This window comes from Amblyraja radiata, chromosome 46, assembly GCF_010909765.2.
Source record: "Amblyraja radiata isolate CabotCenter1 chromosome 46, sAmbRad1.1.pri, whole genome shotgun sequence".
Lineage (NCBI taxonomy): Eukaryota > Metazoa > Chordata > Chondrichthyes > Rajiformes > Rajidae > Amblyraja > Amblyraja radiata.
Genome location: NC_046001.1, coordinates 3,367,930 through 3,383,092, shown reverse-complemented (window position 1 = coordinate 3,383,092; position 15,163 = coordinate 3,367,930). Strand labels below are relative to the sequence as shown.

At 48.8% G+C, this 15,163-nt stretch overlaps 1 protein-coding gene across 1 annotated transcript in view; it reads left to right on the top strand.

The window, feature by feature from the left end:
* Positions 1-6,966: 6,966 nt before the first annotated feature.
* LOC116968748 (solute carrier family 26 member 10) overlaps positions 6,967-15,163 on the top strand; it is a gene marked incomplete at its 3' end in the record, with an annotated part of 30,530 nt that continues 22,333 nt past the window's right edge. Inside the window, exons 1-4 of the mRNA XM_033015556.1 lie at positions 6,967-7,296; positions 9,766-9,876; positions 11,114-11,271; positions 12,607-12,771. Of these exons, the coding sequence (XP_032871447.1) occupies positions 7,032-7,296; positions 9,766-9,876; positions 11,114-11,271; positions 12,607-12,771 (699 nt within the window). The remainder of the gene's footprint in view (positions 7,297-9,765; positions 9,877-11,113; positions 11,272-12,606; positions 12,772-15,163) is intronic.

Genomic DNA, 15,163 nt, shown 5'->3' with positions numbered 1-15,163 from the left:
AGGAACGGGTGACGTTTCGGGTTGAGACCCTTCTTCAAACCTTCAGACCTCCACGTAACGCCAGCCATTCCTTCATCTCCAGAGATGTTGCCTGTCCCGCTGAGTTACTCCAGCTTTTTGTGTCTATCTTTGGGTTAAACCGGCATCTGCAGTTCCTTGCGACATGGAACTGTACAGGGCAGGAAAAGGCCCTTTGGCCCACAATGTTCGTGCCAAACATGATGCCAAGTTCATTCTTATCGACATTCCTCCATTCCCTGCATATCCATGTACCTATCCAAAAGTGTCATAAACGCCACTATCGTATCTGCCACAAACACCACCCCTGGGAGCATGTTCCAAGCACCCACCATCCACTGCATTAAAAAAAACTTTCCCTGTACTTTCTCCTCTCATCGTAAAGCTATGCCTTCTAGTGTTTGACCCTGGGAGAAAGGTTGTGACAGTCTACCCTCTCTCTGCCTCTCATGAGATTATATACTTAGAGTCATAGAGTGATACAGTGTGATACAGAGAAGGCAGGTACAGGATACTGAGTTGGATGAACAGCCATGATCATATCGAATGGCTGTGCAGGCTCGAAGGGCCGAATGGCCTACTCCTGCACCTATTTTCTATGTTTCTATGAAACAGGCCCTTCGGCCCAACTTGCCCACACCGGCCAACATGTCTCATCTACACTATTCCCACCTGACTGCGCTTGGTCCATATCCCTCCAAACCCGTCCCCATCCATGTACCCGTCTAACTGTTTCTTAAACGTTGGGATAGATCAGACATGATTGAATGGCGGAGTAGACCTGATGGGCCAAAGGGCCTAGTTCTACTCCTATCACTTATGACTTTGGAATCTCGGAGGTTAAGGGGAGACCTAACTCTCCGTGTATAAAATGATGAGAAGCATCGATATGGTAGACATTCAGAACCTTTTCCCCCAGGGTGGAAATGTCAAAGACCAGGTGTGAAGGGGAACGTTTAGAGGAGGTGTGTAGGACAGGGTTTTTTTTAAACACAGAGACCTGTATTCAAGCAAGCAAACATACATAGTATCACAATCAAAGACAGTTTATGAAGCAACAGGTATCAAATTAGAATATCATTACAATATACGCTCGAAACCCCCCCCCCCCCCCCCCCCCCCCCCCCCGCGGCGACCAGCGTTCACGGAAGGCCTCCAGAGTCCCCGTGGACACCGCGTGTTCCTCCTCCAGGGACACGCGGGCGCGGACCTTGGCCCGGAAGAGGCGACCCCGGTGTGACCATCGACTACCCGCTCCCTGAAATGGCCGTCATATGTTTTTGTATCAAAGATAATTTATCTGCTTACGAACAGCGTAAATCAAAAAAACCGTGGTGACATATTACAAAATCACCAGATGATTCAGATTCTAAACACCAAACTGGTATGTTACGAATATACAAAATAAATACCATGCACTATGTCCCTCGCTAACACCACCCGAGCCCAGACGTAACCCAGGGAAACGGGGCGGGCAGCCGGATTGGGCAAAGCCCTCTTCCACCTGGTGCCGTGACTCGCGGATGGTCAGCTTGGCCAGGACGCTGAGATGTGTGGGAGCCTGCATCTTGCTGCCTGGGTTGCTGGTGGATATCAGTCTATCGAATCTTGGCTCCTGCTATCCCTCTGTTCCATTTGACATTGTTATGGGACATTGATTCATGTGCAAAGTGTATTTATGCCCGGCATCTATCGGTGGCTGGTTTCGGTGTTCCTGGAAGTAATGATGACATGGTTTCGTTGTGTATGTGACCTGACCTGTTCCACAATACTCTTGAAAGCAGAAACATAGAAACATAGAAAATAGGTGCAGGAGTAGGCCATTCGGCCCTTCGAGCCTGCACTGCCATTCAATATGATCATGGCTGATCATCCAACTCAGTATCCTGTACCTGCCTTCTCTCCATACCCCCTGATCCCTTTAGCCACAAGGGCCACATCTAACTCCCTCTTAAATATAGCCAATGAACTGGCCTCAACTACCTTCTGTGGCAGAGAATTCCAGAGATTCACCACTCTCTGTGTGAAAAATGTTTTTCTCATCTCGGTCCTAAAAGATTTCCCCCTTATCCTTAATAATAATAATAATGGATGGGATTTATATAGCGCCTTTCTAATATTCAAGGCGCTTTACATCGCATTATTCATTCACTCCTCAGTCACACTCGGTGGTGGTAAGCTACTTCTGTAGCCACAGCTGCCCCGGGGCAGACTGATGGAAGCGTGGCTGCCAATCTGCGCCTACGGCCCCTCCGACCACCACCAATCACTCACACACATTCACACACAGGCAAAGGTGGGTGAAGTGTCTTGCCCAAGGACACAACGACAGTATGCACTCCAAGCGGGATTCGAACCGGCTACCTTCCGGTTGCCAGCCGAACACTTAGCCCATTGTGCCATCTGTCGTCCTTAAACTGTGACCCCTTGTTCTGGACTTCCCCAACATCGGGAACAATCTTCCTGCATCTAGCCTGTCCAACCCCTTAAGAATTTTGTAAGTTTCTATAAGATCTCCCCACAATCTTCTAAATTCTAGCGTGTACAAGCCGAGTCTATCCAGTCTTTCTTCATATGAAAGTCCTGACATCCCAGGAATCAGTCTGGTGAACCTTCTCTGTACTCCCTCTATGGCAAGAATGTCTTTCCTCAGATTAGGAGACCAAAACTGACCATGACCATGAAAGTTGACCATGGTAGACACCTCTTACTAACGCGGACTCAGGCTCAGTCCAACTCTTGTATCGGGGAGCAAATGGACCCTCGAGAATCCCATGGGGTTTTCCAGGGCATGCGAGGAGGGACGTGGGACTCTGGTTCAATGTGTTATACCAACACAAGCCACTCCTGATTTTAAGCCTAGTTTATGGGATTAAACCCACAATGAGCAGCAAGGAACTGCCAGAGAGAGACACTAAATGCTGGAGGAACTCAGAGGGTCAGGCAGCATCTCTGGAGAAAAGGAATAGGTGACGTTTCAGTTCGAGATCCTTCTTCAGTCTGACTTGCCAATGCTGACCAGCACAGAGTCTCTTGCCCAGAGTGGGGGAAATCGAGAACCAGAAGAGGTCGGTTTAAGGTGAAGGGGAAAAGATTTAATAGGAATCTGAGGGGTGACCTTTTCACACAGAGGATGGTGGGTGTATGGAACGAGCTGTCGGAGGAGGTAGTTAAGGCTGGGACTATCCCAATGTTTAAGGTACATGGATAGGACAGGTTTAGAGGGATATGGTCCAAATGCAGGCAGGTGGGACTAGTGTAGATGGGACATGTTGGTCGGCATGAGCAAGTTGGGCCGAAGGGCCTGTTTCCAGGCTGTAAGACTCTATGACATTGAAGAAGGCCATTCAGCCCATTGAGGCCATGCTGACAAAGTAATCCCATCAGTATCCTAGCCCCCACCCAATCCCCTGTGCCTATTCCCCTTCCCATTCTCGTCAAATCCAATCCAATTTTCCAAGCACCCAACAATGTTTTGATGACCTTTCTTCTCCGCGTTGGACTATCCCTTCTCCATTCCCATTCCCATGAAGAATTTTCCTTCTCTCAGGCAACGTATAAGGACGTCTCTTGAAAGAGGCCAGGCTATACCGAGATTTAGCTCTTCGGGCTAAAGGAATCAAGGGATATGGGGGGAAAAGGCAAGGCAAGGCAAGGCAACTTTATTTATATAGCACATTTCATACACGAGGCAGACTCAAAGTGCTTCACATAAAAACATGTCATACAATAAATGAAATAATAAAATGAAATAAAATAGAAGAACTAAAAGAAAAGAAAAGCAAAATTAAAAATGCATTATAAAAAGTGCAAAAGTTAAAAGTGCAATGTAGTTAAGATTTAGCTGAAAGCTAAAGTAAACATAAAAGTTTTCAGTCTTGTTTTAAAAGTGGTCAAAGTTGAGGCAAGTCTTAAATCTTCAGGAAGTTTATTCCAGCTATGTGTTGCATAGTAACTAAATCCTGCTTTCCCATGTTTTGTATTTACTCTGGGAATCACTAGCAGATTGGTTTCAGAAGATCTTAGCGGTCTAGAAGGCTTATATAGTGGAAGCATGTCAGTGATATACTTTGGCCCTAAACCATGTAGTGATTTATAGGTGAGCAGCAGGATTTTAAAATCAATTCTCTGACATACAGGGAGCCAATGTAAGGATTTAAGAATTGGTGTAATATGCTCAAATTTTTTGGTCTTTGTTAGAACTCTAGCAACAGCGTTCTGAACAAGCTGTAGCTGCCTGACAGTTTTTTTTGGAAGACCTGCAAGGAGTCCGTTGGAATAAGCAGGAATGGGGGTACTGATTGGGGATGATCAGCCATGATCACATTGAATGGCGGTGCTGGCTCGAAGGGCCGAATGGCCTCCTCCCGCACCTATTTTTCTGTGTTTCTATGTTGTCTTGGCACGGCGCCCATCTCTGGCCAGCTTTGTACTTTGGTTCCAGGAGGTTTGGCTGAGAAGGGCTTTTAGCGGTTTACTTGGATACTTGGTCAGGCAGGAAGTGACAGTTCATCGAGTTGAGCTGCCTCGGGAAAAGTAACCAGGGAGATGGCTCGCTGATCCCAGGAATTGCAATCGACTTGGTGAATCAGTGTAGGTCAACAGCACCAGGGTTGAAGACTTTGACTTGAACTCTAACCCCACCCACCCAACCTCCTCCAGTGACTATTCCTGTCATGTTGGGCAGCAGGACTTTCATATGAAGAAAGACTGGATAGACTCGGCTTGTACACGCTAGAATTTAGAAGATTGAGGGGGGATCTTATAGAAACGTACAAAATTCTTAAGAGGTTGGACAGGCTAGATGCAGGAAGATTGTTCCCGATGTTGGGGAAGCCCAGAACAAGGGGTCACAGTTTAAGGATAAGGGGGAAATCTTTTAGGACCGAGATGAGGAAAACATTTTTCACACAGAGAGTGGTGAATCTCTGGAATTCACTGCCACAGAAGGTAGTTGAGGCCACAGTTCATTGGCTATATTTAAGAGGGAGTTAGATGTGGCCCTTGTGGCTAAGGGGATCAGGGGGTATGGAGAGAATGCAGGTACAGGATACTGAGTTGGATGATCAGCCATGATCATATTGAATGGCGGTGCAGGCTCGAAGGGCCGAATGGCCTCTACTCCTGCACCTATTTTCTATGTTTCTATGGTAGAGTTGCTGCCTTGCACAGAGCCATGGACCCAGGTTCGGTCCTGGCTACAGGTGCTGTCTGCACAGAGTTTGTCCATTCTCCCCGTGACCTGCGTGGGTTTTCTCCGGGTGCTCAGGTTTCCTCCCACACTCCAAAGACGTTCAGGTTTGTAGGTTAATCGGCTTCGGTAAAAATTGTAAGTTGCCCCGATTGTGTAGGATGGTGCTGGTCGGCACGCTGGTCGGCACGGACTCATGGGGCCGAAGGGCCCGTGGAGTGGACACATGGCTGGTGATGTCAGCCACACTGCGGGAGGAAGCCGGGAGAAGATGTTTGTGCAGGGGATTCTTGGTTCTTCTTGGTGTCTTGGTCCTCCAAAATATTCCACATGGAATTTAAACTGGAGGTGGGATGTTTTCCGGGAATGAACGAAAGGAAACCGGTGTGCGGTCAATTTGCAAGCGTGAAAGAGTAATTAAAAGACAGGGTGACTTTCGTTCCTGTGACACTTTTCATGGCCCTCAGGAAATCCCAAAGTGGCTCCTCCTAACGAAGTGCCTTTAGTCTTGTTGGCACTACATCTGCGACTGTAGGAAGTATAACAGAAGTCCCACACACTAGCTGCCGCTCACTGTCGTGAGATAATGACCAGATCATCTGCCCTGTACCATGGAAGGAACGTAGAGCGGCACAGCATCGGAAGAGGCCCTTCGGCCCACAGTGTCTGTGCCGGAAAGATGGGTGAAACTAAGCCAGGATTCTGGAGACACATCGTTCAAATCCCATCGTGCCAATCCATGAGATCAAGTGTTTCATTATCATATGTCCCCAAAAAGGGGAAAAAGGGAAATTTGTGCTTAGTTTCTTTTAGTTTAGAGATACAACGTGGAAACAGGCCATTCGGCCCACCGAGTCCGTGTCGACCAACGATCACCCCGCACATTCACACTATCCTACACACACTGGGGACAATTTACAATCTTTTACCGAAGCATAATTAACCTCCAAACCTGAACGTCCTTTGGAGTGTGGGAGGAAACCGGAGCACCCGGAGAAAACCCACGCAGTCACAGGGAGAAACATAGACACATAGAAACATAGACAATAGGGGCAGGAGGCGGCCATTCGGCCCTTCGAGCCAGCACCGCCATTCATTGTGATCATGGCTGATCGTCCCCAATCAATAACCCGTGCCTGCCTTCTCCCCATATCCCTTGACTCCACTAGCCCCTAGAGCTCTATCTAGCTCTCTCTTAAATCCATCCAGTGACTTGGCCTCCACTGCCCTCTGTGGCAGGGAATTCCACAAATTCACAACTCTCTGGGTGAAAAAGTTTTTTCTCACCTCAGTCTTAAATGGCCTCCCCTTTATTCTAAGACTGTGTGTGGCCCCTGGTTCTGGACTCGCCCAACATTGGGAACGTTTTTTCCTGTGTCTAGCTTGTCCAGTCCTTTTATAATTTTATATGTCTCTATAAAATTTTCCCCTCATCCTTCTAAAATGTAGGAGACGAGGTAGAAATGTTTCAATTGGCTGGAGACAGCGATGTCAGTCATTGAAGCGAGGGCCAGTTAAATCTGCCCAGCCCAACACACACCTGAAGCCAGGTGTTTAGGACAGGTACTGAGAGAAGTAGGGACACACACACACTCTCTGTCTGGTCAGAAGGTCGGGAGCTCCAGTCGCCACGTCGGGAATGTTATGAATGACAAACGCCTTCAGGAAATCTCTCTCTTTGTGTTTCGCTCCCTGCGTTTCTCTAGGGGTTGGGAGAGTGACAGGAAGAGGCACAGAGGCACACTGACTCCGGACAAGCTCGGAGCCCACTCGCTTCTCGACCTTGCTTGGACACACACACACGGCAGCAGCAGGAGCAAGGATGAGCGGGGTGGCGATCTACCGCTCAGTCTACACAGAGGAGCAGTTCGCCCGGCGCTTCGGCGGCTCCAGGGCAGAGGAGAAGGTGAGCCCGGGGTTGCAGGAGGTGGCCAGGAGGAGATGCCCCTGCTCCGGCAAAGCCGCCAAACGCTTCTGGACCAAGCGGCTGCCCTTCCTCACCTGGCTCCCGAGGTACAAGCTCCGGCGCTGGCTCATTGGAGACATTATCGCAGGACTCACAGTGGGAATCATCCACATCCCACAAGGTAGTCTCTTAACCTCTAACCATTAAACCTCCTCATTCAGGGGCGCTTCTGCCAGTGTAGCGAAACTTAGCGAAAGGCTTGGATAGAGTGGACGTGGAGAGGGGTCTGAGTGGTCTGAAGAAGGGTCTCGGCCCGAAACGTTGCCTATTTCCTTCGCTCCATAGATGCTGCTGCACCCGCTGAGTTTCTCCAGCATTTTTGTGAACCTGTGGATGTGGAGAGGATGTTTCCACCAGTGGGAGAGTCTAGGACCAGAGGGCTCAGCCTCAGAATTAAAGGATGTTCTTTTAGGAAGGAGATGAGGAGGAATTTCTTTAGTCAGAGGGTGGTGAATCTGTGGGATTCATTGCCACAGACGGCTGTGGAGGCCACAAGTCAGTGGATATCTTTAAGGCTGAGATAGATAGATTATAGAAAATAGGTGCAGGAGGAGGCCATTCGGCCCGTCGAGCCAGCACCGCCATTCATTGTGATCATGGCTGATCGTCCCCAATCAATAACCTGTGCCTGCCTTCTCCCCATATCCCTTGATTCCACTAGCCCCCAGAGCTCTATCTAACTCTCTCTTAAATCCATCCAGTGATTTGGCCTCCACTGCCCTCTGTGGCAGGGAATTCCACAAATATTTTTGATATTAAGAATCAAGATTCTTGATTAGTGCGGGTGTCAGGGGTTATGGGGAGAAGGCAGGAGAATGAGGTTAGGAGGGAGAGATAGATAGATCAGCCACGATTGAATGGCGGAGTAGACTTGATGGGGCCGAATGGCCTAATTCTGCTCCTATCACTTATGAACTTAAGACTGCCCTACGTTCCAGAGCACAGGAGAATAGCAAAGATGTGGAATTGGCCGGTGGGTATTTGAGGGCGGGTTGGATAAATGGGAGCGGGAGGTGGGGATGTTAGGAGTGGTCGAGAGGGAGGAGGGTGGGAGTAGGATCGGTTGTAGCATCAACACAAACGTGGAGTTGCAGGGCCTCCCAATGTGAACGCCAGTCTCATTGCAAGTGTGGTCAACATGAACAGTGCAACAGGAGTGCTCATCTAGGGACATATCAAATTATAAAAGGACTGGACAAGCTAGATGTCGGAAAAATGTTCCCAATGTTGGGCGAGTCCAGAACCAGGGGCCACACAGTCTTAGAATAAAGGGGATGGCCATTTAAGACTGAGGTGAGAAAAAACCTTTTCACCCAGAGAGTTGTGAATTTGTGGAATTCCCTGCCACAGAGGGCAGTGGAGGCCAAATCACTGGATGGATTTAAGAGAGAGTTAGATAGAGCTCTAGGGGCTAGTGGAGTCTAGGGATATGGGGAGAAGGTAGGCACGGGTTATCGATAGGGGACGATCAGCCATGATCACAATGAATGGCGGTGCTGGCTCGAAGGGCTGAATGGCCTCCTCCTGCACCTATTTTCTATGTTTCTATGTTTCTATGGACCCTTCAGGAATATGTCACTGGGAATAGTGACCACAGGATTCATAGGTCATGGGAGCATTTTGGACAGGTACATAGATAGGAGAGATATGGAGGGATATGGACCAAATTCAGGCAGGTGGGAATGTTGTAGATGGGAACATGCTGGTCAGCATTGGCAAGTGGCAATGACCCAATTCTGCTCTTATATGTTTAGTTTAGTTTAGAGAGACAGCGCGGAAACAGGCCCTTCGGCCCACCGAGTCTATGCCGACCAGCGATCCCCACACATTAATACCATCCTGCACACACTAGGGCCATTTTTTAAAAAACATTTATACCAAGCCAATTAACCTACAAACCCGCACGTCTTTGGAGTGTGGGAGGAAACCGACGATCCCGGAGAAAACCCACGCGGGTCACGGGGAGAATGTGCAAACTCCGTACAGACAGCACCCGTAGTCGGGATGGAACCCGGGTCTCTGGCGCCGTGAGGCAGGAACTCTACCGCTGCACCACCGTGACGCCCTAATTTATAACTTGTAAACACATCACAACAGAACCTTTACACTAAAGATCATCGATCTCATGTTTCCTTATATATGAACAGAAAATCCAAGCAAATAGATACATTGAAGAGAGTTGTGGATGAAGCCCAGTTCATCACACAGACCAGACTCCACACAATCCACCCCCAACTGCACCACACTGCCTCGGGAAAGCAGTGGACTCGATGGGCTGAAGGGCCTGTTTTCCGCTTTGTACCTCTAAACTCTAAATAATGTTTTCCCCTGCTGTTATCAGACTACTGAACCAGATTTAGAGTTGACAGATGCCGCATGTCTTTGGGATGTGGGGGAAGACCGAAGCACCCGGAGAAATCCCACGCGGGTCACGGGGAGAAGGTGCAAACTCCGTACAGACAGCTCCCGTAGTCGGGATGGAATCCGGGTCTCTGGCGCTGTGAGGCAGCGACACTACCACCGTGCCCGCCCGGTGAATGGGTTGCGTTCAATAATTATTTGCTCCCTTGTTTTTTTTTCCTCTTCCCAGGAATGTCCTTTGCCCTGCTGACCTCTGTGGCTCCAATTTATGGACTCTACACCTCATTCTTCCCGGTGGTGCTGTACATGCTGTTTGGAACGGGAAGGCACGTGTCCACAGGTATAGTACCCGCGCTGTCTTTAGTGTCTTGTGGGGATGGTCGCAAAACGGACCTTCGAGCCTGTCCCACTCGGGCGTAATTTACGCGACATAATTTACGCATCACGACACGCGTGCACGTGATGCGCGCATGGTGCGTGGTTAGGCAGTCACCGGTGTACAAAATCTTTGCGCGCCGTCTGCGTGACGCGCAAATGACGCCCAAGTGGGACACAGCAGCACGTCAAGGAGTAGAAGAGAGAGTTTTCAAGCTAGAGTTAGATTTAGCTCTTGGGGCTAAAGGAATCAGGGGATATGGGGAGAAAGCAGGAACGGGGTACTGATTGTGGATGATCAGCCGTGATCACATTGAATGGCGGTGCTGGCTTGAAGGGCCAAATAGCCTACTCCTGCACCTGTTTTCTATGTTTCTATGTAGAAACAAGGAACTGCAGGCACTGGTTCGCAAAAAAAGTGCTGGAGTAACTTAGCGGGTCAGGCAGCATCTCTGGAGAACATGGGTAGGTGATGTTTCGGGTTGGGACTTGAAATTGGGGAATTCAATGTTCATACCATTGCTCACCCCTCTGAGTTACTCCAGCATTTTGTGTCCATCTTCGGTGCAAACCTGCACCTACAGTTCCTTCCTACACAGTCTGAAGAAGGGTCCTGACCCGAAACGTCGCCCGTTCACTTTTCTCCACCAATGCAGCCTGGCGGCACAGTAGCCCAGCGGGTAGAGTTGCTGCCTCACAGCGCCAGAGACCCGGGTTCGATCCTGACTGCGGACGCTGTCTGTACGGAGTTTTATGTTCTCACTGTGACCTGCGTGGGTTTTCCCTGGGTGCTCTGGTTTCCTCCCGCACTCCAAAGACGTGCGGGTTTGGAGGTTAATTGGCTTCGGTTGTAAATCGTTTCGTAGTGTGCGTAGGATGGAACTATTAATGGTCGGCATGGACTTGGTGGGCCGAAGGGCCAGTTTCTGCACTGTATTTCCAAACTATGCTATCCTAAAGACCCACTGAGTTCCTTCAGCACTTTGTGTATTGTTCATGTGGGCATGTAAGCGCATGGTACGTGGTGACATAGGCAGTGACGCGCAGTCACGCACGGCGCCCCAAGATTTTGTGACGTACAAAATCTTTGCGCACCACCTGCGTGTTGCGCCAATGACGGCCAAGTGGGACAGGCGCTCGGTGACAAGCATTGGCGACCAAAGATTCATGTCCCCCCCCCCCCTTCGCTCTCCGCTTGCCAGGTACCTTTGCCGGGATTAGTTTGATGACCGGCTCCGTGGTGGAGCGCTTGGTGCCGCACCAGGTGGGATGGAACGCAACGAACCAGGAAGACCCGGAGCTGGAGAAGCAGCGAATCTCCGTGGCATCGGCCGTGACCTTCCTCTCGGGGCTTATGATGGTAGCTACTCCAACCTCTCTTTCCATCCTCTCCATGTGCAAAGTGTTCAGTTCACCAGCTCTGGCAGAAGATTGAGGGGGGATCTTATAGAAACTTACAACATTCTTAAGGGGTTGGACAGGCTAGATGAAGGAAGATTATTCCCGATGTTGGGGAAGTCCAGGACAAGGGGTCACAGTTTAAGGATAAGGGTGGAAATCATTTAGCACCGAGATGAGAAAAACATTTTTTTTCACACGCAGAGAGTGGTGAATCTGTGGAATTCTCTGCCACAGAAGGTAGTTGAGGCCACAGTTCATTGGCTATATTTAAGAGGGAGTTAGATGTGGCCTTGTGGCTAAAGGGATCAGGGGGTATGGAGAGAAGGCAGGTACAGGATACTGAGTTGGATGATCAGCCATGATCATATTGAATGGCGGTGCAGGCTCGAAGGGCCGAATGGCCTACTCCTGCACCTATTTTCTATGTTTCTATAGAGCTGTACAGCACAGAAATAGGCCCTTCAGCCCACCTTGTCCATGGCCGACCAAATTGGCATATGCCTGTCCCATTTGCCTGTCCCGGTGTCTTTTAAACAATAGACAATAGGTGCAGGAGGAGGCCATTCGGCCCTTCGAGCCAGCACCGCCATTCACTGTGATCATGGCTGATCATCCCCAATCAGTACCCCGTTCCTGCCTTCTCCCCATATCCCCTGACTCCGCTATCTTTAAGACCCCTATCTAACGCTCTCTTGAAAGCATCCAGTGAATTGGCCTCCACTGCCTTCTGAGGCAGAGAATTCCACAGATTCACAACTTTTTGGACTTATAGTCCCTGCCTCAAATCCGGCAGCTCGTTCCATACACCCACCACCCACTGCATGGAAAAGTTGCCCCTCAGGTTCCTATTAAATCTATCCCCTCCCACCAGATAACAATATCATCTTGTATTTTGAGGAGAGTTTGTATGTTCTCCCCGTGACCGCGTGGGTTTTCTCCGGGTGCTCCTGTTTCCTCCCACACTCCCAAAGACGTGCGGGTTTGTAGGTTAAATGGCCCTCTGTAAATTGCCCCCTTGTGTGTAGGGAGGGGATGACAAATTGGGATAACATAGAACTAGTGTGAATGGGTGGTTGATGGTCGGCACGGACTCAGAGGGCTGAAGGGCCTGTTTCCATGCTGTATAATTAAACTAAACTAAACTAGTATGATCGATGGTCAGCATTGACTCGATGGGCCGAAGGGTCTGTTTCCACGATGTGCCTTTTAAAAATGAAAATGAGCATTCCTCTGTACAGTACGTCCGGCTGCTAACCTGGCCGTAAACTGAGGGATTTTGCTCTTGTTCTTCCAGATCTGTATGTTTGTGCTGCAACTGGGATTCCTTTCCACCTACTTGTCCGACCCAATCGTGAAGGCATTCACCAGCGGGACCGCCTTCCACGTCACCATCTCGCAGCTCAACACCATGCTTGGACTGAGGCTCCCGAGATTCACTGGACCCTTCACCCTCTTTAAGGTTGGCCTTTATGTCGAGATGGCCGTGAATCTGCTCGTATGGCCAGCAGTTCTGGAGGTTTCAGTTTAGTTTATTGTCACGTGTACCGAGGTACAGTGAAAAGCCTTTGTTGCGTGCTATCCAGTCAGCGGAAAGCCTATACATGATTACAATCGAACCTACACAGATTTGTGTACCTTCGATTTTCCAGCATCTGCAGTTCCTTCTTAAACAAATTACAATCGAGCCGTCCACAGTGTACAGATACATGATAAGGGAATAACGTTTAGTGCAAGGTAAAGCCAGCAAAGTCCGATCAAGGATAGTCCTCGTCGAAGAACTTCCTGTTCTGCATACCTAGACATCCTCTGTGAACAAGGAATGCACCTCAAGTGTTTCTCATGCTTCTGAAGGAGGCCATTCAGCCCATCGATACTAGTTTAGTTTAGTTTAGAGAAACAGTGAGGAAACCAAACTCAACAGCGATCCCCATTAACACTATTCATACGCACACACACACACACACACACACACACACACACACACACACACACACACACACACACACACACACACACACAGGAAAATGTTTACATTTACCAACCCAATTAGCCTACAAACCTGTACGCCTTTGGAGTGTGGGAGGAAACCAAAGATCTCGAAACCGAAAACCCGCTCGGGTCACAGGGAGAACGTACAAACTCCGTACAGACAAGCACCTGTAGTCGGGGATGGAACCGATGTAAGGCAGCAACTATACCGCTGCGCCAACGTGCCGCCCTAGTCACCGTGCCATGTAACACGGCAATCTCTTTCCCCGCTTAGTTCCCTGCAACTGTTCTCTTTCGTAACTGCGTGCCTCTTTTTTTTTTTGTTCAACTTGTCAACGTTCAACGTAAGCCATGTCTAGATCCCAATTGAGGTCATAAGTGATAGGAGCAGAATTAGGCCATTCGGCCCATCAAGTCCACTCCGCCATTCAATCACGGCTGATCTATCTCTCCCTCCCAATAGACAATAGACAATAGGTGCAGAAGTAGGCCATTCGGCCCTTCGAGCCAGCACCGCCATTCAATGTGATCATGGCTGATCATCCCCAATCAGTACCCTGTTCCTGCCTTCTCCCCATATCCCCCCTGACTCCTCTATCTTTAAGAGCCCTATCAAGCTCTCTCCCAACCCCATTCTCCTGCCTTCTCCCCGCAACCCCAGATACCCGCGCCAATCAAGAATCTATCCATCTCTGCCTTAAAAATATCCACGTCGTTGATATTAACATTTTGGAAAGGCCCAACAACCCCCACAATCAAGATGTGGATGATGGAGATGTCGGAGACCTTAAATTTGGAAAAAATTAGATATGTCTTAATTGACAAACCAGTATTATTCATTCGAATATGGTCTCCATTTATAGATTACTTGAAGGGGTAGTTCGGACCGGCACGTAGGCCGGACTGAAGCCTGAACCCAGGACTAGATGAATAGTCTCTGACCTACGGGCCTATCTCCCAAGTTGTATTATTGATAGTTCACGTCGGGGTCACCACTGTAGCGGCACCATACATGGTGAATAAAGGTGAGACGTCAGACCGGTTCAAAGAGTACTTTATTCAGTGGTGACACATTAGGTTGGTGCGCTAACTATATTACAATGTTGCTGTAGCTGAGCGAGGTTGTTCTCTCGGGCTCAGCTACCTGTCGACTCCTCAAGGTCTCGCGGTGAGAGACCTTTAGTACCAGGACACTCCCTCTAGCCCATGACGTCACGAGCCCGCCCTCGTATCTCCTGACGAGGGTTCGAGCATGAGTGGCCCGTGTTTAGGCTGACGCCACAGTTTATTCTATTTTTCTAATCTCTTTCTTTCTTTTTTTCCATCTATAAATATAAATGAGTAATTAGAGGCAATGTTAATAGGTAACTGACAAAGGAGGATCCCAGCTACTTTGGTAACTGGGACCCTGGAAACCTGGATACTTAATATGTAACCGTTAAACAAAGTCTGTACTGGTTTGGATTATGATATGCAGATGCCTCTAATAAAAATGTATTTAAAAAAAAAAAAAAAAAAAATATCCACGTTTAACCAATCAGCATTACAAATAGTTGGTAGACAAAAGTGCTGGAGAAACTCAGCAGGTGCAGCAGCATCGAAGGAGCGAAGGAAATAGGCAACGTTTCGTCCCGAAACGGGACGAAACGTTGCCTATTTCCTTCACTCCTTCAATGCTGCTGCACCCGCTGAGTTTCTCCAGCACTTTTGTCTACCTTCGATTTTTCCAGCATCTGCAGTTCCTTCTTTAAACATTACAAATAATTCATCCTGCTCGCGATGTCCAACTCGATTCACGTAAACCTGCGCGATAGCAGAACGAGAGGGGATTTAAACGGAGAAAAACGAGTGAGGTTGTATTT